General features: G+C 48.0%; 1 protein-coding gene across 1 annotated transcript in view; it reads left to right on the forward strand.

The window, feature by feature from the left end:
• Positions 1-6,371: 6,371 nt before the first annotated feature.
• The window catches only part of LOC138789239 (A-kinase anchor protein 8-like), a 31,910-nt gene continuing 16,434 nt past the window's right edge, over positions 6,372-21,847 (forward strand). Inside the window, exons 1-10 of the mRNA XM_069967866.1 lie at positions 6,372-6,507; positions 11,394-11,472; positions 12,340-12,592; positions 13,527-13,614; positions 14,408-14,445; positions 14,559-14,595; positions 15,355-15,424; positions 15,530-15,668; positions 16,884-16,989; positions 19,001-19,131. Coding sequence (XP_069823967.1) covers positions 6,450-6,507; positions 11,394-11,472; positions 12,340-12,592; positions 13,527-13,614; positions 14,408-14,445; positions 14,559-14,595; positions 15,355-15,424; positions 15,530-15,668; positions 16,884-16,989; positions 19,001-19,131 — 999 coding nt within the window. The 5' untranslated portion in view covers positions 6,372-6,449. The remainder of the gene's footprint in view (positions 6,508-11,393; positions 11,473-12,339; positions 12,593-13,526; positions 13,615-14,407; positions 14,446-14,558; positions 14,596-15,354; positions 15,425-15,529; positions 15,669-16,883; positions 16,990-19,000; positions 19,132-21,847) is intronic.

The following is a 21,847-nucleotide window of genomic DNA, read 5'->3' on the forward strand; positions in this document are numbered from 1 at the left end:
AATATAGAGCAGCCTGGGATAAGACCCCGTAGTAATCTGAGTGGTAATTTTACTGTTTGTCCATGTTGAAGGGCTGAGTGCCTGAGAAGGGCAATCTTTATGCTCTGAACATTTCCTATCATAGACAGAGGTGGCAGCATAGAGTACCATGTCAGCTAAACCACTTTCTACAGAGCATACAGCAATTAATAAGTACTGAAAGACCTGAGTGTTTTTTTTCCTGGAGTACCCCTTTAAACAGAATAGTAAAACAGTCGGCACCACTTACAATCACACGCAACCTGACTCTTTAGAGGCTTCCAAATAAATCCCAGCTATCTTCTGGTTGTCATTGAATGAGGAATGTGACCCAATGACATTGAGTGCCTGAACAAGCCATCAGGTGCTAACCACTAGTGTTACAGTACCCACACACCTTACCCCCCCCCCCCCCCCCCCCATTCTTCGATCCGATATGAGAGAATTTCTTTAAGGAAGCGGGGTAAATATCGAGAGATGTTGCCCTCCTCTTAGGGATTCAGCTCCTGATGCTTCTTCTGTGTGGCTCTGGCAGTATCTTCCAGAGTAGGGATGGTCCAAACAGAGTTCGGTTCGGGTTCGTACGAACCTGAACTCTCGGTAATGATTCCCGCTGTCTGTCTGCCCCGTGGAGAGAGTGGATACAGCGGGAGGACCGCCTGGAAAACTGGGATACAGCCATAGCCATAGGGGTATCCCAGTTTTCCAGGCGGTCCTCCCGCTGTATCCACCTGCTCCACAGAGCAGGCAGACAGCGGGAATCTGATGCCGAACGTTCAGGTTCATACGAACCCGAACCTCGGCAGTTTTGGACCATCCCTATTCCAGAGTCATCAGTATTTCTCCAGGTCTGTGGGGGGTGTTGGCCTTAAAGGGAACCTGTCACCCGGCACGCGGACGCAGAGCCCGCCCGTTCCCCCCTCCCGCCCAGCGCACGCTCAGCTGAGAGGAGTCCGATGTGCAGTGTGGTGTTACAGGTAGAGAATACAGTGTGCTGTGTGGTGTTACAGGTAGAGAATACAGCTCGCTATGTGGTGTTACAGGTAGAGAATACAGTGTGCTGTGAGGTGTTACAGGTAGAGAATACAGCGTGCTGTGTGGTGTTACAGGTAGAGAATACAGCGCTGTGTGGTGTTACAGGTAGAGAATACAGCGTGCTGTGTGGTGTTACAGGTAGAGAATACAGCGTGCTGTGTGGTGTTACAGGTAGATAATACAGTGCTGTGTGGTGTTACAGGTAGAGAATACAGCGTGCTGTGTGGTGTTACAGGTAGAGAATACAGCGTGCTGTGTGGTGTTACAGGTAGATAATACAGTGCTCTGTGGTGTTACAGGTAGAGAATACAGTGCTGTGTGGTGTTACAGGTAGAGAATACAGTGCTGTGTGGTGTTACAGGTAGATAATACAGTGTGCTGTGTGGTGTTATATGTAGAGAATACAGTGTGCTGTGTGGTGTTACAGGTAGAGGATACAGTGTGCTGTGTGGTGTTACAGGTAGAGAATACAGCGTGCTGTGTGGTGTTACAGGTAGAGAATACAGTGTGCTGTGTGGTGTTACAGCTAGAGAATTAAACGTGCTGTGTGGTGTTACAGGTAGAGAATACAGCGTGCTGTGTGGTGTTACAGGTAAAGAATACAGCGCTGTGTGGTGTTATAGGCAGAGAATACAGCGTGCTGTGTGGTGTTACAGGTAGAGAATATAGTGTAGTGTTACAGGTAGAGAATACAGCGTGCTGTGCGGGTGGGACCACAATGAAATGATAAAGGACTGCAAAGAATTCAGTAACACAATGAAACTGCAATGTGTGAACACAGTCTAGATGTTCTGCTACAGCTTTGGGCGGGGAATAGGCAGGGTGGGGGACTGTGATGGAACAGCTGAGGGAAAGCATTGCATTCTGGAACCTGTAGTACTGAGTACAACTGCTCAACCAGGAAACACAGAAACACAAAACAGAACAAAACCCCCCAAAACTCAATGTGCCCCCAGTGCCCTGTGTCCCTCAGTGTCCCCTTGCCATCATCCTCTCCAGCAGCCACAGCCCGCACAGCTCGGGGAGTCGGGTCGTGACATCACCATGTTATCCAGGAAGTGAAGCCTTGATGCAGTAGTAAGTGCAGGGAAAAAAGCACTTTATAAGCATTTCCCGTAATAAGTGTATATTGGGGATTTGTATAACTTTTGGGGGGCAATACAATACTTTAATAAAAATTATCGCCGGACTCATGCAGGCTTAGTAAAACATGCGGCGGCCGGCTATCTGCTGAGAAGGGGGGGGGGGGGCTGCTTTCAAAGAGGGAGACAGTGATCAGCAGCAGCTGCTGTCAGCGTCTCACTGTCCTCTATCACTTCAGTGGACTGAGTTAGAATCGCTAACCCGGCCCATTAAAGAGATGGAGGACACGTGATCCCGACTTGGGGGGTGGGGGCCAGGAGCAGAGAGCGTTGTCGGGTTGGACTGAGATTTCATGATTCTATGCATTTTGTGGGGGTGAATGCATCTAGATAACAGCAAAACTGTGCAGAATCCATAATAACTTTATATTGGAAAGATGGAAGGCTACGGGTGGGCAATGTATTAATGCAAAAATAATTTTAAGTGTGCGCAGAGAACATACATACAGCAATACCTATTGCTTCTTCATACACCTGTATGCTGGTAACCTCCCTAACTCCGCAGCCATTTTTGGTGTTAAGGACGGAGCCCCATTTTTTTTTTATTTTTTTTTTTTTATCTCTGACAGGTCTCAGTTTAGGAGCTAATAACTTTGTCAAACTTTAACCTATCCAAGTCATTCTGAGATTTTTATTTTTTTCTCATAACAAAACATGCTTTATGTTAGTAGTGAATTTTGGCCGATACATTAAAGGGATAAAAAAAAAATTCTTTCAAATCAACTGGTGCAAGAAAGAGCCAGAGATTTGTAACTTACTTATTTTAAAAAATATCAAGTCTTCCAGTACTTATCAGTTGCTGTATGTCCTGAAGGAAGTGGTGTATTCTTTCCAGTCTGAGACAGTGCTCTCTGCTGCCACCTCTGTCCATGTCCGGAACTGTCCAGAGCAGGAGAAGTTTTCTATGGGGATTTGCTGCTGCTCTGGACAGTAAACTATCTCATTGCACCAATCACAGATCATCCCAATATAATAAGGGTATAATGGAGAAGACTGATCAAGTCAACCATAACAACCAATGAGAATGCAGCTGAAGGAAAACAGGAACTGGAAGCTGATTGGTTGCTATGAGCTCCGGCTGTGGTTCTCACCTCCCTCTGCCTCCTTGATCATAGGGGGGCATCCCAGATCCTGGCGACGACCAGCGTGAGTCCCGGGTATAGTCATATCCTTTATGGCGGCAATAGAAACAGGACTGGGTCAGCGTCACTCCCAGAACATGTGAGAACCGGCCATCAACTGCAAGGACTCTCATCCATCACCGGGACACTCCCCATTCACTCACTATGGGACTCTCAAACATAGCTGAGGGCTGAACGCGATGTATGGGGCAGTGGTCCCTCCCCAGATCTCCCACCATCAGCTTATTATCTCCAGTGGATAAGGGAAAATCTTTTTACTTTAGGATAAGTTGTTGTTGTTGTTTTTCTCAAAACATTAATAAAATGAGTTGTTGGTCAGTTACAATTTTTTACAGGATATCCCCCTCTAGGGTCGGCTTCTCTCTCTAAAACGAGAAATAAATCAGCGTACCATGTCGATGTAACAGTAAGGCTGTGTTCACACCATGTTTTGAGGCACAGATCTGATATTCGGCTGCTGACGTGTCAGTGCTCGGATCAGCGTCAGCCACGTTCGGTCCAATAACCTTAAGGGTGCCTTCACACCTACCGGATCCAAAGCGGATCTCACTTCTGCGGATCTCACTTCTGCGGATTCGAAGCGAGAACCGCTGCGGATCCGGTATCAATTCACCCCTATGATAGCACATATTTGCAGCGGTGAATATGTGCTTTAACTCCCTGGTGCCTGCATCCCCGAGCATCCCCCCATCCCGGCCACATCCCCCCCATCAGCCCACCCGCATCCCGCCGCCAAGACCATACAGTACCTGCTCGGCAGCGCGGCTGCACTGAGGCTGCCGGCTCCGGTCCCGCTCAGCTGATCTGAGCGGGACCGGAGCCGGGAGCCTCACTGCAGCCGCGCCGCTGAGCAGGTAATGTAAGCTCGCGGCGGCGGGCCGGAGATGGGCTGATGGGGGGATGTGGCTGGGATGGGGGGGATGTGACAGCGGGGCTGCGGGCACCAGGGAATTAAAGCACATATTCTTCAAATCCGCAGAAGTGAGATCCGCTGTGGATCCGGTAGGTGTGAAGGCACCCTAAAGGGGTTATCCAGCGAAAATCTTTTTTCTTTTAAATCATCTGGTTTCAGAAAATTATATAGATTTGTAATTTACTTCTATAAAAAAAAAATCTCAAGTCTTCTCATACTTATCAGCTGCTGTATGTCCTGCAGGAAATGTTGTTTTATTTTCAGTCTGACACAGTGCTCTCTGCTGCCATCTCTGGCCAGGACAGGAACTGTCCAGAGCAGGAGATGTTTTCTATGGGGATTCATAGAAAACTGGACAGAGGTGGCAGCAGAGAGCACTGTGTCAGACGGAAAATAAAACACAATTTCCTTCATGACATACAGCAGCTGATAAGTATGGGAAGACCTGAGATTTTTCAATTGAAGTAAATTACAAATCTATATAACTTTCTGACACCAGTTGATTTGAACAAAAAAGTTTTCGTTGGATATCCCCTTTAAGGTTGTCAGCTAGTGACTACTTATGGGTCATTTTACAGGTGTATATGAGTTAATAGCCAACTACGTCTAGGAGTTAAATGGGGCTCATGCCGCTCTAGGCGCCGACCCGCCAGCAGACTATTTTCTGATTTTGGTAACGTATCTGCACCACAAAGGCATTAAACATGATGTAAATGCAGACTAAGAAAAGCGTTAAGGTGCGACACAGGGGATAACCCTCGGATTACCTGATTAAGTCCCTGATCTGAGAGCACCTGGTTCTGGAACAAAGACAGAGCTGAAAATACAATGGAACAGGGAGCCAGCCGCTCAGGACAGCAGCTTCCTGGCACAGCCAGCACCGTATCACTGCACCAGGTAGAGAAGAGGAGCTGCTGGGGGAACAGGGAGAGGGGAATACATGGGAGATCTAACTACAATGTGGGGGAACAGGAAGAGGTGAGTATATGGGAAACCTAACTACAACGTGGGGGAACAGGGAGAGGTGAGTATATGGGAGATCTAACTACAATGTGGGGGAACAGAAAGAGGTGAGTATATGGGAGACAGAACTACAATGTGGGGGAACAGGGAGAGGCGAGTATATGGGAGATCTAACTACAATGTGGGGGAACAGGGAGTGGTGAGTATATGGGAGACAGAACTACAATGTGGGGGAACAGGGAGAGGTGAGTATATGGGAGACAGAACTACAATGTGGGGGAACAGGGAGAGGTGAATATATGGGTGAGAGAACTACAATGTGGGGGAACAGGGAGAGGTGAGTATATGGGAGACATAACTACAATCTGGGAGAACAGGGAGAGGTGAGTATATGGGTGAGAGAACTACAATGTGGGGGAACAGGGAGAGGTAAGTATATGGGAGACAGAACTACAATGTGGGGGAACAGGGAGAGGTGAGTATATGGGAGACATAACTACAATCTGGGAGAACAGGGAGAGGTGAGTATATGGGTGAGAGAACTACAATGTGGGGGAACAGGGAGAGGTGAGTATATGGGTGAGAGAACTACAATGTGGGGGAACTTCACTGAAGTCTGCTAACAACTCTCTATAAATCCCGGAAATTGTAGCTAAACCCATCCTGCTGCACTGCAAGCACCGTCTCCTCCAGGGAGTCCCCGTTTCCATGCATCTGTCTCCTCTCCACTCCATGCTGAGACTCTTATATCCTGTAACTAGTTTCTCTTCGCATTCACAAGTAACTCCGCCCACACTGTTGCGCTATTGGCTGCAGCTCTCTGTTTCAAGCGCTTATTGGTCACTTGTCCTTCTTTCCCCGTTGGTTATTATATCAACGCTCCGCTCTTTTCCGGCATTCAGTTCTTAGAAAGTCACGTCACAATCAAATGGTTACGTGACCAAGGACTAGAGCGGTCACGTGAACAAGGACTGTCACGTGACAGCTCGCGTCGCTAACCTTTTGATTGGCCACACAAAAGATCTAGGGCGGTAACTTTCAAAGAACGGAAGAACCCAGTGCCGGAAAAGGCGGGAGCTTTGAGATAACAACCAATCATAGAGAGTATCGATAAATGACAAGTGACTGTGACCAATAAGCGCTTGTAAAGGAGAGTCGCAACCAATAGCGCAAACGGTGTGGGCGGAGTTACCTCTATGCATAGAGAAACTCGTTACCTGATATAAGATTCTCAGCATGGAGTGGAGGAGCGGAGACAAATACCTGGGAGGAGGGGGATTTCCTGGAGGAGACGGTGCGTGCAGTGGGCTGTAATTGTAGAGATATTGTGGTACAGACTTCTATATTCCCTCAGTGAAGTTTCCCCCCACATTGTAGTTCTGTCTCCCATATACTCACCTCTCCCTGTTCCCCCACATTGTAGTTCTGTCTCCCATATACTCATCTCTCCCTGTTCCCCCACATTGTAGTTATGACTCCCATATACTCACCTCTCCCTGTCCCCCCATGTTGTAGTTCTCTCTCCCATATACTCACCTCTCCCTGTTCCCCCACATTGTAGTTCTCTTTCCCATAAACTCACCTCTCCCTGTTCCCCCACATTGTAGTTAGATCTCCCATATACTCACCTCTCCCTGTTCCCCCACATTGTAGTTCTCTTTCCCATAAACTCACCTCTCCCTGTTCCCCCATGTTATCGCACTAATAGCGATTTCTTCCTCTTTGTGCGGTATCCAAATTATATCAAATAATAGTACGAGCGCTCATACAGATTCATACAGACACCAATAGCAATTGGTATCAATGCAAAAAGGATCTGCTTTATTACACAAACAGTTCTTATACTAGTTATGACGTACAGGAAAAGGGTGGTTACATCATTGGTTAATACTGGCACAATTGGCTATTTGCCTATTCGGGAGGGTCTTATGCTGATGAGTTCCTAAGTTATGTGACAAGACCACTCGCTTCCCCCCTCCCAACTCTTAAGAGAACAAAGACACATTCAAGTATATATATAATGAATACCATATGGCAGTATGAGCTATACCTGAGTATACATATACATATAGATATTTTTCAGACTATATCTCTCACACCCCACATTGTGGTTAGGTCTCCCACATGCTCATCTCTCCCTGTTCCCCCACATTGTAGTTAGGTCTCCCACATGCTCATCTCTCCCTGTTCCCCCACATTGTGGTTAGGTCTCCCACATGCTCGCCTCTCCCTGTTCCCCCACATTGTAGTTCTGTTCCCACCCATACTCACCTCTCCCTGTTCACCCACATTGTAGTTCTGTCTCCCACATGCTCACCTCTCCCTGTTTTCACAGCAGCTCCTCTTCCTGGTGCAGGGATATGGTGCTGCCTGTGCCAGGAAGCTGCTATCCTGGGCCGGAGTACCCCTTTAAAGGGAACCAATGAGCCCAATCAGGCTGATATGGTTCCCTGAACACCTGTATACAGCTCCTGCAGCAGCCGCGGCACGTAGCGGCTGTGGCTGCAGCAATCCCCCGGGCGTGTGACAGGCAGTGACGGGGAGGTAGTCATATGGGCGGCTCCCTGCCCGTATCTAGTCACTGCACTTTGCCTGTCAGCACGCTCGGAGGGGATGATTGGCAGGCAGAGAGGCCAGTAAAGGACCTCTCTGCCTGTCAATCATCCCCTCGGAGCGCGCTGACAGGCAGAGAGCGGTGACTTGATACGGGCAGGGAGTCGGCCAGATGACTACCTCCCTGCCGCTGCCTGTCACGCGCCCGGTGATTAAACTGCTTTCCCTCAGTTATACAGCTCCTGCTGCAGCCGGTATGTGCTGTGGCTGCTGCAGGAGCTGTATACAGCAGTTCAGGGAACCATATCAGCCCGATTGGTTTAACCTGAGGCTGAAAATAATGGTTGATCACCTGTATAAGGCTCAGTCACTCATGCATTCGGGCCGCACTAATGACTGAGCCTTGCAATGACGTTGTGGCAATTGACCGTCATTTGCCGCCTCCGGTCAGGCGCTAAGTAAGGGATGGGGAACCTTCAGCCCTCCAGCTGTTGCAAAAGTTCCCCATCACTGCTTTAAATGCTGACACTTGGCTCTTAAAGCGACTCTGTACCCACAATCTGACCCCCCCCCAAACCACTTGTACCTTCGGATAGCTGCTTTTAATCCAAGATCTGTCCTGGAGTCTGTTCGGCAGGTGATGCAGTTATTGTCCTAAAAAACAACCTTTAGGGTGCCTTCACACGTACCGGATCCGCAGAGGATTTTACGCTGCAAAATCCGCTGCGGATCCAGTACAGTGCATTTGAATGGGTCCCATACACGCAGCGGATGCGCGACCCGGCCCCTTTAACTCCGCCGGCCGAAATCCCGCCCGCCGCAGCCCCAGTCCACCGGCCCCCAAAATTCCAGCCCCCCGCTCCTCCCGATCGCCGCCTGCAGAACCCCCCGCTCCCCCTCCCGATCGCCGCCCACAGCCCCGCATACATTACCTGCTCGGCCCCGCTGCTGTTTGGCTGAAGTGGAGCCGGGAGATTCAATCAGTACACGACAGCACTGATTGGCTGAAGGGTAGCCGGGAGATTCAAACAGCCGCGGCGCCGAGCAGGTACTGTATGCTTTGGGCCGGGGCTGCGGGCGGCGATCGGGAGGGAGAGCGGGGGGCTCTGCAGGCGGCGATCGGGAGGAGCGGGGGGCCGGGCCGGGGGGCTGCAATCTGGGGGAGGGCGGGACTGGGGCTGCGGCGGGCAGGATTTCGGACGGCGGCAGAGGAGTTAAAGGGGCCGGGTCCCATACACGCAGCGGAATTCGCAATGTGAAATGCGCTGCTGTTCTGTTATGTGTGAACCCACCCTAAAGGAGTAGTCCGGGCAGGGTGAAAAAAAAAATGTGTATCCCCAACTTCAGTGCTGTTACCTGCAGTTCCCTGCTCCGGTCTCTGGCCGATTCCTACTGTAGCGGTGTCCCACCTGTGTCCTGCTGTTGCCGCTTACTGATTGAGCGGGCCTGATACACCATTTCCGAAGTCTGCAAGATACCAGAAACTTAAAAAAGAAATCACCAAAAGTTCTTAACCCTTAGACGACCCAGGGCGTATAGTTACGCCATGGAAGTCTGTCCCCAGACGACCTAGGGCGTAACTGTACGCCCTGGGTGTTTCTCCCGCTATGAAACGCGCTCCGGAGCGGAGCGCGCTTCATAGCAGGTGGGGGCCGGCTGCAATCAGCAGCCGGGACCTCACCGGCAATGACACGCTGCAGCGATTGCGCTGCCGCGTGTCATTAACTCCTTAAACGCCGCGACCGCAGCGTTTAAGTGTAAGTGACGGGGAGTCCCCTGTCACTTACCGATCGGGACCCCCGCAGTGTGACTGCGGGGGTCCCGATCGTTAAAACGGACCGCCGGTGGTCTCTTACCTGCCTCCGTGCGGTCCGATCGGCGATCTGCTGCACTAAGCCTGCACAGGCAGGCTCAATGAGCAGAGCGCCGATAACACTGATCAATGCTATGCCTATGGCATAGCAATCATCAGTGTACAAATCCAAGTACTGGATGTAAAAGTCCCCCAAAAGGAACTTCAAATGTGTAAAAAAAAAAAAAAAAAAAAGTTAAAAACACTAACACACAACCCCAAAACCCCTCCCCCCAATAAAAGTTGAAATCCCCCCCCTTTCCCATTATATAAATAAAACATATAAAAATAAATAAACAAATAAACATATAATATACCGTAGCGTGCGTAATTGTCCGATCTATTAAAATATAACAAGCGACATTGCGAACGGTAAACGGCGTACACGAAAAGAGGGAAAAAAGTGCGCGGATTACCGATTTTATGTTACATTATATATAAAAAATTTTTTATAAAAAGTGATCAAAACGTCTGATCTTCACAAATAAGGTATTAATTAAAACTAGAGATCATGGCGGAAAAAATGACACCCCATACAGCCCCATAGGTGAAAAAATAAAACCGTTATAAGCGTCACAATAGGCCCATTTTATTTATAATTAATTGCCAAAAAAAAGTATTTTATTTAAAAAAAAAAATATATATAACATTAGAGAATCTGTGTAACCTGCATGTGGTTGTGTTCGGGCTGACCTATAGAATAATAGTGTCATGTCGCTTTTACCATACAGTGCATTACGTAGACACAGGAACCCCCCAAACGTTGCCATATTGCATTCTTTTTTGCGATTTCACCAATTTATATCTTCATAAATAATATATTTGGAATTCCATCATACATGTTATGGTAAAATGAATGACGCCATTACAAATTACAACTATACCTGTAACAAACAAGCCCTTACATGGCCTTGTAGATAGAAAACTTAGAGTGCTAGAGCTCTTAGAAGGGGGGAGGGAAAAACGGAAACACTAAGATCAAAATTTGCGCGGTCCACTGGGTCATTTTGGGCCTGGTCCTCAAAGGGTTAAAGCATAACTGTCATATTTTTTTTTATTGCAGAAATCAGTAGTATAAGCGATTTTAATAAACTCTGTAATAGGTTTTATTAGGCAAAAAAGCCTCCTTCTGTACTCAAGAAGCAATTTCCCAGCCTCCCCCCCGACTTCTTATCTGTGCATTATCAGGCAAATCCGTCTTCATTACAGAGAAGCCAGTGAAGACTGGTTCTGCTGTGTCCATTATATCCTATGGAGGGGGGAGGGGCCAAGGGAGATGAGGGAGTAGGAAGAGGTGACATGAAGGTCAGCTGTTTGTAGACTCTCTGGGCACCTAAAACGCTGGATTCAGGTGTCGGAAAGGTCAGTGCTTATCTATGAACTTGCTGAGAGAAGATTGCAGGGTGTTGTGCTGTGCAGGACTGCTCCTTGCTCACTCACTCCTCTCAGCCCCTCCCCTCTCCATAGCCACATAATGGACACAGAAATCCTGCTTCTTCTGATGTGAGGGGGGGAGCTAGGAAAACAGCTTTTTCACTACAGAAGGAAACTCTTGGTAAATAAAACCTAGTACAAGTGATTTTAAGAAACTCTGTAATATCGATATTTGTTTTCAGAAAAATGACCCTGAAATGACACGCAAAAGTTACGCTTTAAAAAATATGTTTAGCATAAAAACTTTATTTAAACAATAAGTCATTTTCTGATGACACATTCCCTTTAAGGAAATGCACATATTCAATCCTGTTTCTATTCCTTATGTCCTCCCCATAAAGGATATGACTATACCCGGGACTCACGCTGGTCGTCACCAGGATCTGGGATATCACCTTCTGACCAAGGAGGCAGAGAGAGGTAAGAGTCACAACTGGAGCCATCGCCCATAGCAACCAATTAGCTTCCAGTTCATGTTTTGCAAAGAACCTCTAAACCCTGACTAGCACGCTTTAAAGGGGTATTCCGGTGATCCCATTAAAGAAAAAGGGGGAGATTTATCAAACATGGTGTAAAGTGAAACTGGCTCAGTTGCCCCTAGCAACCAATCAGATTCCACCTTTCATTCCTCACAATTTTCAGATTTTGCATCGGATCCTCAGAAGCACCAAACAGGGTGTGAACACAGCCCTACTGTTATCTTTGGCTGGTCTCCCTGAGTTCTCTTATGGCTTTACTAGGCATTGCTCCCACCTATCCAGAATATCCTTCTGAATAACATAGGCAATAAGTAGTCCTCTCCATTATGTGTGTAAGCTCAGTAGTCCTGGATATTCATGAGAAGCAGAAAACTCCACCCACCAGCTGCTGATTGGCAGTTATCTATCCATGCTGTGTAAAGGCAGTCACCTGTCAATCTGCAGCTGGAAGGCGGGGGGAGGGGTGTGGCAAGAATCATATTCTCCTGCATATTAGGAGAACGGCTGTTTAGCATTTCTGTCACTATTTTATGCTGCCTTCCTTTAGGCTGCATAAACCTAGTGACATCCCTTTAAACTGATGTTAGCAATCGGTGACAGGTCCCGGCAACCGGCCAGGCACCTATCGCTGTTTGCCTCAGCCGGGGAGCGCTGGGATTGATCTGTTATTAAAGATATTGTGAGTAGGGGCTGTTTTTTGACAGCCTTCCGGCAATGATCTCCATTGCTTATGTGAGGAGATTAGCCCTGGGGGTGCAGAACAGCCCCTCGCCACTCAGGGAACTAAACTTTTTTTTTTCTCCTGCAGTTACTATGACCGACCAAAAAGGAGCAGAAACGACTATCCTGAGCCTGATGGAGGATACAAAAGACAATGGGAGCAGCGCCCCCCGCATAGAGGACAGCGGGGGTGGAGGGGTGACCCAAGAGGAGGCTTCAGGGGTTACCATAATAAGCAATCTGATAAGCCAATACCGTCTGGACGGGAGAGTGTACTAAAGGCGTCAGCGAAGAACTACTTATTTGGCGGAGGGTTCAAGGCAAAAAAATGGAGTTGGAAGGTGAGAAAGCTCATTGACTAATCTGTACTGGGATACTGACGGCACACCTCTGTGATACCTCACCATTACATTACTATAGGTTCATACTGAACCTCCAAGTACCTGGCTTCATACAGACACACAGATGTTATTTCTTGTGAATTTTTTATAAACGGGAACTCCAATCTGGGGTAGTTATGCCCTATCCTGAGTATGCACAGAGGTCGCAGGGAGTCTGACCGCTGGGCACCCCGCAATCTTGAGAACAAGGACTGCAAAAATTTGGCAGCTTCATGGAGAATTAGAAGCACAGCTACTTTCTTGGAAAAACAGCACCACCTCTGTCCTCAGGTTGTGTGTAGTATTGTAATTCAGCTCCGTTCACTTCAATGATTGCAAAACCCAAGCTGATGAGTGGTGCTGTTTCTGGAGGTAAGCGGCCATGAATGTTTTTCTAAGCCTGGATAACCCCTTTAAGTATTCTAGCAACAAAGAGAATATGGTGATTCACACTTTGTAGGAATAATGCTGGGTGACATGCTTTATATTTACAACACTGACAAGATGCAGTTAAAGGGGCGTTTGTCAGCTCCACATCATGCTGTGCACTCATGTCAATGAGGCATTGCCAAGCTCCTCCATCCCTCCCTGCCTTGACTGGTTGACATACAGGGCTCAGTGCTGGGAGCCAAACACTATACATCAATCATCAGGGAGAGGTGGGGGAGGGAGGAGGCCTGCATGCTGCTGCTCAGCAATACCTTCTTGACACTTGAGATAAAGTTGACAGATTCTCTTAATGTACCAGGGGCTGTACAGCAGAGGTGCGAAACGAACACTAAACCTTCAGGAGGATAGCTTTGACTGGCCATGTAACCTCTTAGATGCCACATTCCAACGTTGTTCTGGTGCACTACCGCATGTTTCTTTGACTTACACTTTTTTTTTTTTTTAGTTACTACGCGACCAAACGCCTAAATTAAGTAAAAGAAAGAGCAAGTTGGCAGAGAAAAGCAAGCTGGAGGAGTCAGGATCAAAGGAAGGTGAGATGTCAGGAAGTGTATACACAGAGTCATGGAGAATGGTATACAGGGTGATATGTCTTCTGGTGGAAATACTGGGATATATATCTGCCTCGCACCCCCAGAGCAGTGATCAGCCCAGATATCCAGTATGACAGAAGATCGTCGGGGGGTACGGTGATCGGACTCCACGCTACCTCCTACTTTTCTCCTATCCTGTGGATAGGGGCAAAGGTTGTTTTTTTTTTGGTTTTTTTTTTTTTTTTTTTTTTTTGTAGGTATCATACATTTTTGTTTCTCATTCTGCTGTGAGCACTGGGGCCTTGGCAGATGCTTTATATTCTGGCTCCTCATCATCTTCAAGCCTCATGCAAGGAATCTCGTATACATTCAGAGTCCATAAACCCTTCAGACACAACAACCTGTATACACTGTAACAGGCTGTGCAGCTGTAAGAGCAGAACCATGGTTTCCAGTCTGACACAGTGCTCTCTGCCGCCACCTCTGTCCATGTCAGGAACTGTCCAGAGCAGTGGGAAATCCCCATAGAAAACCTCTCCTCCTCTGGACAGTTCCTGACATGGACAGAGGTGGCAGCAGAGAGCATTGTGTCAGACTGGAAAGAATATACCACTTCCTGCAGGACATATAGCAGCTGATAAGTACTAGCAGATTTTTTAAATAGAAGTAATTTACAAATCTGTACAACTTTCTAACGCCAGTAGATTTACCCCTTAAAGGCGCGGTTACCGTTTAGCCAGCATACTATGTCTAGTCCTAGCAAATGTAAGATGGGGATGTTTTTCTCTTCCAGATGGCAATGCTGAGGAAGCAGCCCAGACCATGACCACTGTAAGTTCTGTAGATCACTGGCCGGGCCTACAAGTGATGTCTGTCAGTCCGGGAGTTGCGAATGTTGTATATTCAGATCCAGCTATACAATGTCTCCACATCTTGTTTTCCAGGAAGAAGACCAAGTAGATGGAAGACCGGAGGAAACAGGTAAAAAGAACCTGAAGTCATCCTCCGAATCACAGGGGGATATAGTGGCCCCACATTATGACACTTTTCTGGAATATTAGGTGGACTTTGAAAAGTGTTAGTTAGTGTTAGCTCATGGTTTTTTAAGAAATTTTTTTGTTGCTGTTCACGGCAAGCAGAGATCTTGTAAACCACAAGGAACGAGTTTTGAAAATATATTAGAAACGTGTACAACACTTCATTATTCAGAGAATGAGCATTATGTGTGACATCAGAGTATTCCATTAGGGTGCGGTCACATGGGGCAGATACCATTACATGTACCTGTGAAGATGAACGACCTTCTGCGCCTTCTAATCAACATCAGATGGTCAGGTTGTTGAAACCACTGTATGACTCCCAACAAGTTCTGTGCTCAGAGCTGGCCAGTTGTTTTATTCTTTTGACATCTCTGCTGCCATCTCTGGCCGAGACAGGAACTGTCTAGAGCAGGAGAGGTTTTCTATGGGAATTCCCATAGAAAACCTCTCCTGCTCTAGAGAGTTCCTGTCTCGGCCAGAGATATCAGCAGAGAGCACTGTCAGACTGAAAATAAAACAATATTTCCTGCATGACATACGGCAGCTAATAAGTATGGGAAGACTTAAGATTTTTTTTAATAGAAGTAAATTACAATTCTATATACATTTCTGATTTCAGTTGATTTGAAAAAAAAAAAATTCGCTGGACAACCCCTTTAAACAGGTGTATTGAGGGAGGTTTTGTTTTTTCTCCTTACAGAACATACACAGTCATCTAGCAACCAGCATCAAGGGATCGACATCATAAGGGACTTCAGTTTTGTGAATAGGTACGTGGTTCACGGTATCTTGGAAAAATATAATATATAGAGTATAGCATAGTAGATATGTGGGGCATAAAGCTACAAACCTGATAACATGTTGTCTCCCTTCAGCATCCAGTATCACTGCTATCTGTGTCAGTTTCGCTCATTCCACGAGGAGGAGTATAACTTACACATACAGGGCAGCTTCCATAAGGAACATTTAGAGTATGTGAGGAACAAGCTTCCCAAGAGTGCAGACGTCCTGCAGGTATAGTATGGAAATCCATCACACTGATACAGCAGCAGTGTGCATTCAGTCTATACATTGATGTACTGATATCTGCGTCATTGGAGACAAAGGTTGTTTTTTTTTGTCCGACACCTAAATTTGTCCCCCGTTTTAATCCAACAAGCTGTGTTCTGTATATAGATACCATTGCACTGTGTATAGACATTAAAGGGAACCTGTCACCGGGGACGCGGGCACAGAGCCCCCCCGACCTAGCAGAGGAATCTGCTAGATCGGTGCTCGTTTACTGGGTCTATTTCACGGCCCGATAATTGTTTAGCAAGGGTTGCACAGACATCGTTAGCAATGTCCGTGCAGCCCCTACACAAACAGTTATTACATTACCTGTCAACGTTCCCTGTCTTCTCCTGCACTCTGCTTCCTCCCTGGTCCAGTGGCCGCAGCTTCAGGCCACTCAGCCAATCACTGACCTGGCCCACTGCGGCCAGTGATTGGCAGAGCGGCCTGTCAGCTCAGACAGGCTGCTCTGAAGCTGCAGCATGCGTAGCCGGGACCCAAACAGAGCGCAGGAGAAGACCGGGAACGTGGACAGAAATGATAGCCGATGATCGTTTCATCGACTGATCATTCGGGGAGATTTATCAAACATGGGGTAAAGTGAAACTGGCTCAGTTGCCCCTAGCAACCAATCAGATTCCACCTTTCATTCAAGGACCCTTACTGGTGGGCAGCTGGTTCACAGGAAGAGAGGGTTTCTATGGAGATTTGCTACTGCTCTGACACAGTGCTCTCTCCTGCCACCTCTGTCCGTGTCAAGAACGGTACAGAGCAGCAGCAAATGCCCACAGAAAACCTCTCTTCCTATGGACAGTTCCTGACATGGACAGAGGTGGCAGCAGAGAGCACTGTGTCACACTGGAATTCCCCCCCCCCTGGGGTAACTCTTGTAACCTAACCTTTTAAAAAAACTTTTGTATAAATCAAGGACATTCAAAGATACATAGTACATGGAAAGATCAGACTTCTGTTTTAGAGTGAATTAATTTTTTTTTACATTTTAGCGTACAGCTGACCACAGAAGTCTATAAAGGATAGGGGAGCTAAAGAGTGATATAGGGGCAAAGGGAGACAAGGGGAAGCAGCTTAAAGTTCAGAGCTGGATTCACAGCTTAGACTGCTCAGAACTACTCTATAATGTCCTTTCCTCTAACATCTCTTTCTACCTTCTTCCAGGAGCGACTAGAGGAAGGCTTTAGGAAGTCAAAGGAACAGTGCAAGCAGATTAAAGACTTGAACTCCATGGTCATCCAAATATTTCGGAATCGTGACATCAACCTAGGTAGTGACAAAGCCGCTTATATTTAGGACCTACAGAGCGCATTCAGTTTCAGTTTTCCCCAGTGATTCAGTTATAGATGACTGCTGGGAATATAGGAGGAAGAGGAGCCGCATAACATGATAGTGCGGACAGTGAGGGATGCTGAAAGACCGTTGATATTACACAGTAGCAGAAGCAGCAGGGTGCTGTGGTTGGTTCTGCGGTTGGTTATTTACAGCGCCCCACGTGGCCATATGTTGATGCTGCCGTGCCTATGTTTGTACCCTTGATAGGTACTAAAGAACAATGGACCCTAAGTACTGAAGAACAATGGACACGACAGATGATGCGCTTGTCATTTACCAAATAACACATATTAGTAAATTAGTGGCTGATAGGTGGCGCTGCAGCTATGCAGATCACCATACAAGCGCTCACAATGCCCCCCTTGGTTTTCAAGAATGTTCTGCATTCACAAAACCATGTTGCCGTTCTTTAGATGGGACACTGATGCAGGTCTGTCAAAGGAGACACCTGATCCTTAAAGGAAACCTGTCACCCCCCCGTGCCGAGGTGACAGGCTCCCGACCCCCCCCTTCAGGTAAGTATAGGGTGCTCTAGTGGGGGTCAGGAGCCTGGCACCCCGGCACAGGGGGTGACAGGTCCTCTTTAAACCCTGTAACCAGAAGTCACACTTTGTGAGCAAGGAGGCTGCCGCCGCGCTGTTAGGAAATAGCAGCTGATCTCCCGTGCACCTGTGAGAACCTAAATCTATGCAGATAGTTACTACTACAGTGCCACCTAGTGGCAACTCTTTATACTGAAAATTCTTTTATTTTATAAATGGAGAGCGCATCATCTGATGGGTGCAGTGTCTGATTTTTATTTGCAGTTTGGGGGTTTAGCTACATGCAGTAAGAAAAGAAGAAAAACCTGATCATCCTCTATGGTAGCACCAGTCACTGGTGAGCGATTGTATAGGACCCTGTATATCTTTTCATAGTTGGGAAATTAAAAATGAATTGGGATTAAACAAATCAAACACAAACTTTTATCCAGTGCTCAAATATGCAGTACCAAAACATAAAATAATAGTTACAGCAGCATAGATATTACAAATACAAAAAAAGCTCCAAGGTAAAGTAAAGGCATTGCAGTAAGGGCCAGCTCACACGGCGGAGGAGAATCTGGCATGCCTCGTGTCATACAGTCTGTCTATGGGAGGGCTCACACCTCCGCTTTCACCACTCTCCACTTAGTGAAGAGAGAGTGAAGGAAGCAGAGTGTGCACGAGCCCTCCCATAGGCTGTATGACACGGAGGCAGGCCATAGGCTGTATGACACGGAGGCAGGCCATAGGCTGTATGACACAGAGGCAGGCCGGAATTCCGCCAAATTAACAGAGTGTGAACTGGCTCTGTAGGTACAGAAAAAAAAAGTTAAAAAGGATATCACAAGCTTTAAAATATTTCAGTTCCCTGTATGGAATCATCTCCGCCTAGGTCGGTGTTTATAGCATCATTTATGATGATGGGTGTATACTATATAAAAAAAATCTGCAGCAGGAGTAAAAAGTATAACTTTTCACACAAAAATAAACTCATAAAGCTGCATAAACACTGGGAAACAATAAGCTAAAAAAAACCCAACCTGTTCTGGTTCTTAAAGTCTGAAAGCGTAGTAGATACTTTGAACAAATTTCCAGCAGATGTGGTAGGTGAATCTACAGGCAAACCTGCCTGGGATAAACATTTAGCCTAAGGGTCCATTTACACGGAAAGATTATCTGACAGATTATCTGCCAAAGATTTGAAGCCAAAGCCAGTAATGGATTTTAAGAGTGGAAATCTCAGGCTTCCCTTTATGACCTGATCAGTTTATAGTCTGTTTCTGGCTTTGGCTTCAAATCTTTGTCAGATCGTTGTCTTTCTGTGTAAATGGATCCTAAGATATTAAGAGATAGTATAAGGGTGGACTAGATGGGCTTTTTCTGACAACAAAAGGGTTAATAACTTTTTTTTCCATTTTGCAGAAGTGGGCATGGACCAGTTTATTAAGAAGGTTGAAGTCATTTATTGTGATGCATGTGACATGTTTGTGTCTATGAATTACTTATCTGTGCTGCGTCATATGGAAACCCCCTTACACAAGCAGGGATGCAGGGTGAGTCTTAAGTAATAACACTGAGGTATCTATATAGGCTACACATGATATGGGATTGTGGATAGGTACTAAGACATTGAAACCAGAGTTTGGCTTAATATAGGGGAAAGGAGGAGTTTTTACTCACCGTAAACTCTTTCTCGTAGTCTTCATTGGGGGACACAGACACCATGGGTATAGGCTGCTGCCACTAGGAGGCTGACACTAAGAAAAAACAAAGCAAGTCGGCCCCTCCCAGCAGGCTATACCCGCCCACTGGCACTGAGCTAATTCAGTAGTGAAAAAGCAGTAGGAGGAGACGAAAAGAAAAAGGATAAAACAAAAAACACTCAAAGTCTGAAAACACAGGCCAACCGGCAACTACAACACAGAAAAAAAAACACAGGGTGGGTGCTGTGTCCCCCAATGAAGACTACGAGAAAGCGAGTTTACGGTGAGTAAAAACTCCTCCTTTCTCGGGCGTCTTATTGGGGGACACAGACACCATGGGACGTCCAAAAGCAGTCCCTTGGGTGGGAAAGAGAAATGAAAAGAACTTAAGGAGAAGGAGCCACCGCTGCCTGCAAGACCTTGCGGCCCAAACTCTCATCAGCCGATGCAAAGGTGTCCACGCGGTAAAACCTCGAAGATATGCAGAGATGACCACGTGGCGCCTTACAAACCTGAAGGGCCGAAGCCCCGTGCCGGATAGCCCAGGAAGCCCCCACCAAACGGGTAGAGTGAGCCGAGACTCCGAACGGAGGCGCCCTACCCTTACCGCGGTAAGCCTGAGAGATGGCAAAACGAATCCAGCGGGCAAGAGTCGCCTTGGAAGCCGCCGTTCCCTTGCGAGGACCCTCTGGGATGATGAAGAGGGAGTCAGAGTTCCGAAACGACCTCGTCTGTGCAAGGTAGACGCGCAGGGAGCGAACTACGTCCAAGTGGTGAAGAGCCCGATCCCTCGGATGAGAGCAGGCAGGACAGAAAGGGGAGGACAATATCCTCATTGAGGTGAAAAGGCGACATGACCTTGGGCTGGAAGGAGGCCACAGGCCGAAGCACCACCTTGTCCTGAGGAAAGACCAGAAAGGGGGGGGCGGCAAGAAAGAGCGGCCAGCTCAGATACCCGTCGAATAGACGTGACTGCTACCAAGAAGACCACTTTGAAGGATAGAATAGACAGGGGCACGTCCCGGAGGGGTTCAAACGGAGAAGACTGCAAAGCATCCAAAACCAGGTTCAGATCCCAGGAGGGAACCGGATGACGATAAGGGGGGGGTGAGATGCGCCACCCCCTGGAGGAAAGTCTTGACCTGAGGAACCGAAGCCAAAGGTCTCTGGAAAAAAACAGAAAGCGCGGAAACTTGACCCTTAAGGGAACTAAGGGATAAACCAGACTCCAGCCCTGCCTGGAGGAAAGCGAGGAGCCGAGCCAACGAAAAGGAAAGCGGGGGCGCAGAGCAGGCTTCACAATGTCGAAGGTAGGACTTCCAGCAGCGATAGTAAATTCTAGCGGATGACGGCTTTCGCGCTCTGATCATCGTCCTAACGACCGCGTCCGAGAAACCACGGGATTTCAGAATCCAGGCTTCAACAGCCACGCCATCAAATGAAGCGAGGCGAAATGCGGGTGGCAGATCGGGCCTTGACTGAGAAGATCCGGACAGTCGGGAAGACGGGGGCGTCGGCGGGGAGGTTCACGAGATCCGCGTATCAGGCGCGTCGGGGCCAGTCTGGGGCCACCAGGATGATTGGAACCCCTTCCGCCTTGATTTTTCTCACGACCCGCGGGAGGGGAGGAAAATGTAGGGCAGGCTGAACTGCCGCCAGGCGTCCGACGCCAGAGCCTGAGGGTCCTGTGTCCGACAGACAAATTTCGGCAGACGTCGGTTGATCCGAGGTGCCATTAGATCCACGTCGGGCGTCCCCAATCTGAGACAGATCTGGGAGAACACCTCGGGATGCAGGGTCCATTCCCCTGGATCCATACGTGCGCGACTCAGGTAGTCGGCCATCCAATTGTCCACCCCTGGGATGTGGACAGCGGATAAGGCCAGCACGTTTACCTCTGCCCAGGAGAGGATCAGCGCCACTCCCTTCATGGCGGCCCTGCTGCGGGTACCGCCCTGATTCACGTACGCCACCGCAGTGGCGTTGTCTGTCAGTACCCGGACGGGGAGACCTCGGAGCTGCGATTGCCAGTGCAGGAGAGAGAGCCTGATCGCCCGTAGCTCGAGTATGTTTATGGGAAGCCGAGACTCCTGTGGCGACCAAGTTCCCTGCGCGGTTAGGGTGTTCCACACTCCTCCCCAGCCGTACAGGCTGGCGTCGGTGGTTACAATCTGCCAGTGAATGGGGAGGAATGAGCGACCGATGGAGAGGCTCGGAGACCTGAGCCACCACTGGAGATCCTGCCGAAGGCGAGCTGGAAGGCTGACCCGGCAATCCAGGGAAGAGAGCGACCTGTCCCACTGTGACAGGAGGAACAGCTGAAGAGGAGGCTCTCTGAATTCTGGTCCTTGGACGGGGCTTTGACAAGAATGTCGTCCAAGTAAGGCGTTACAGAAATCCCTCGAGTCCGTAAGAGAGCCATGCGGGCAGCCATGGTCTTTGTAAAGACTCGAGGGGCTGTGGCCAGGCCGATCGGGAGAGCCAGGAATTGAAAGTGGTCCGACCCGATTGCAAAGCGAAGAAAACGCTGGTGGGGGGGAAAAATGGGAATGTGGAGATACGTCCA

The sequence above is a fragment of the Dendropsophus ebraccatus genome, chromosome 1 (assembly GCF_027789765.1).
Source record: "Dendropsophus ebraccatus isolate aDenEbr1 chromosome 1, aDenEbr1.pat, whole genome shotgun sequence".
Taxonomy (NCBI): domain Eukaryota; kingdom Metazoa; phylum Chordata; class Amphibia; order Anura; family Hylidae; genus Dendropsophus; species Dendropsophus ebraccatus.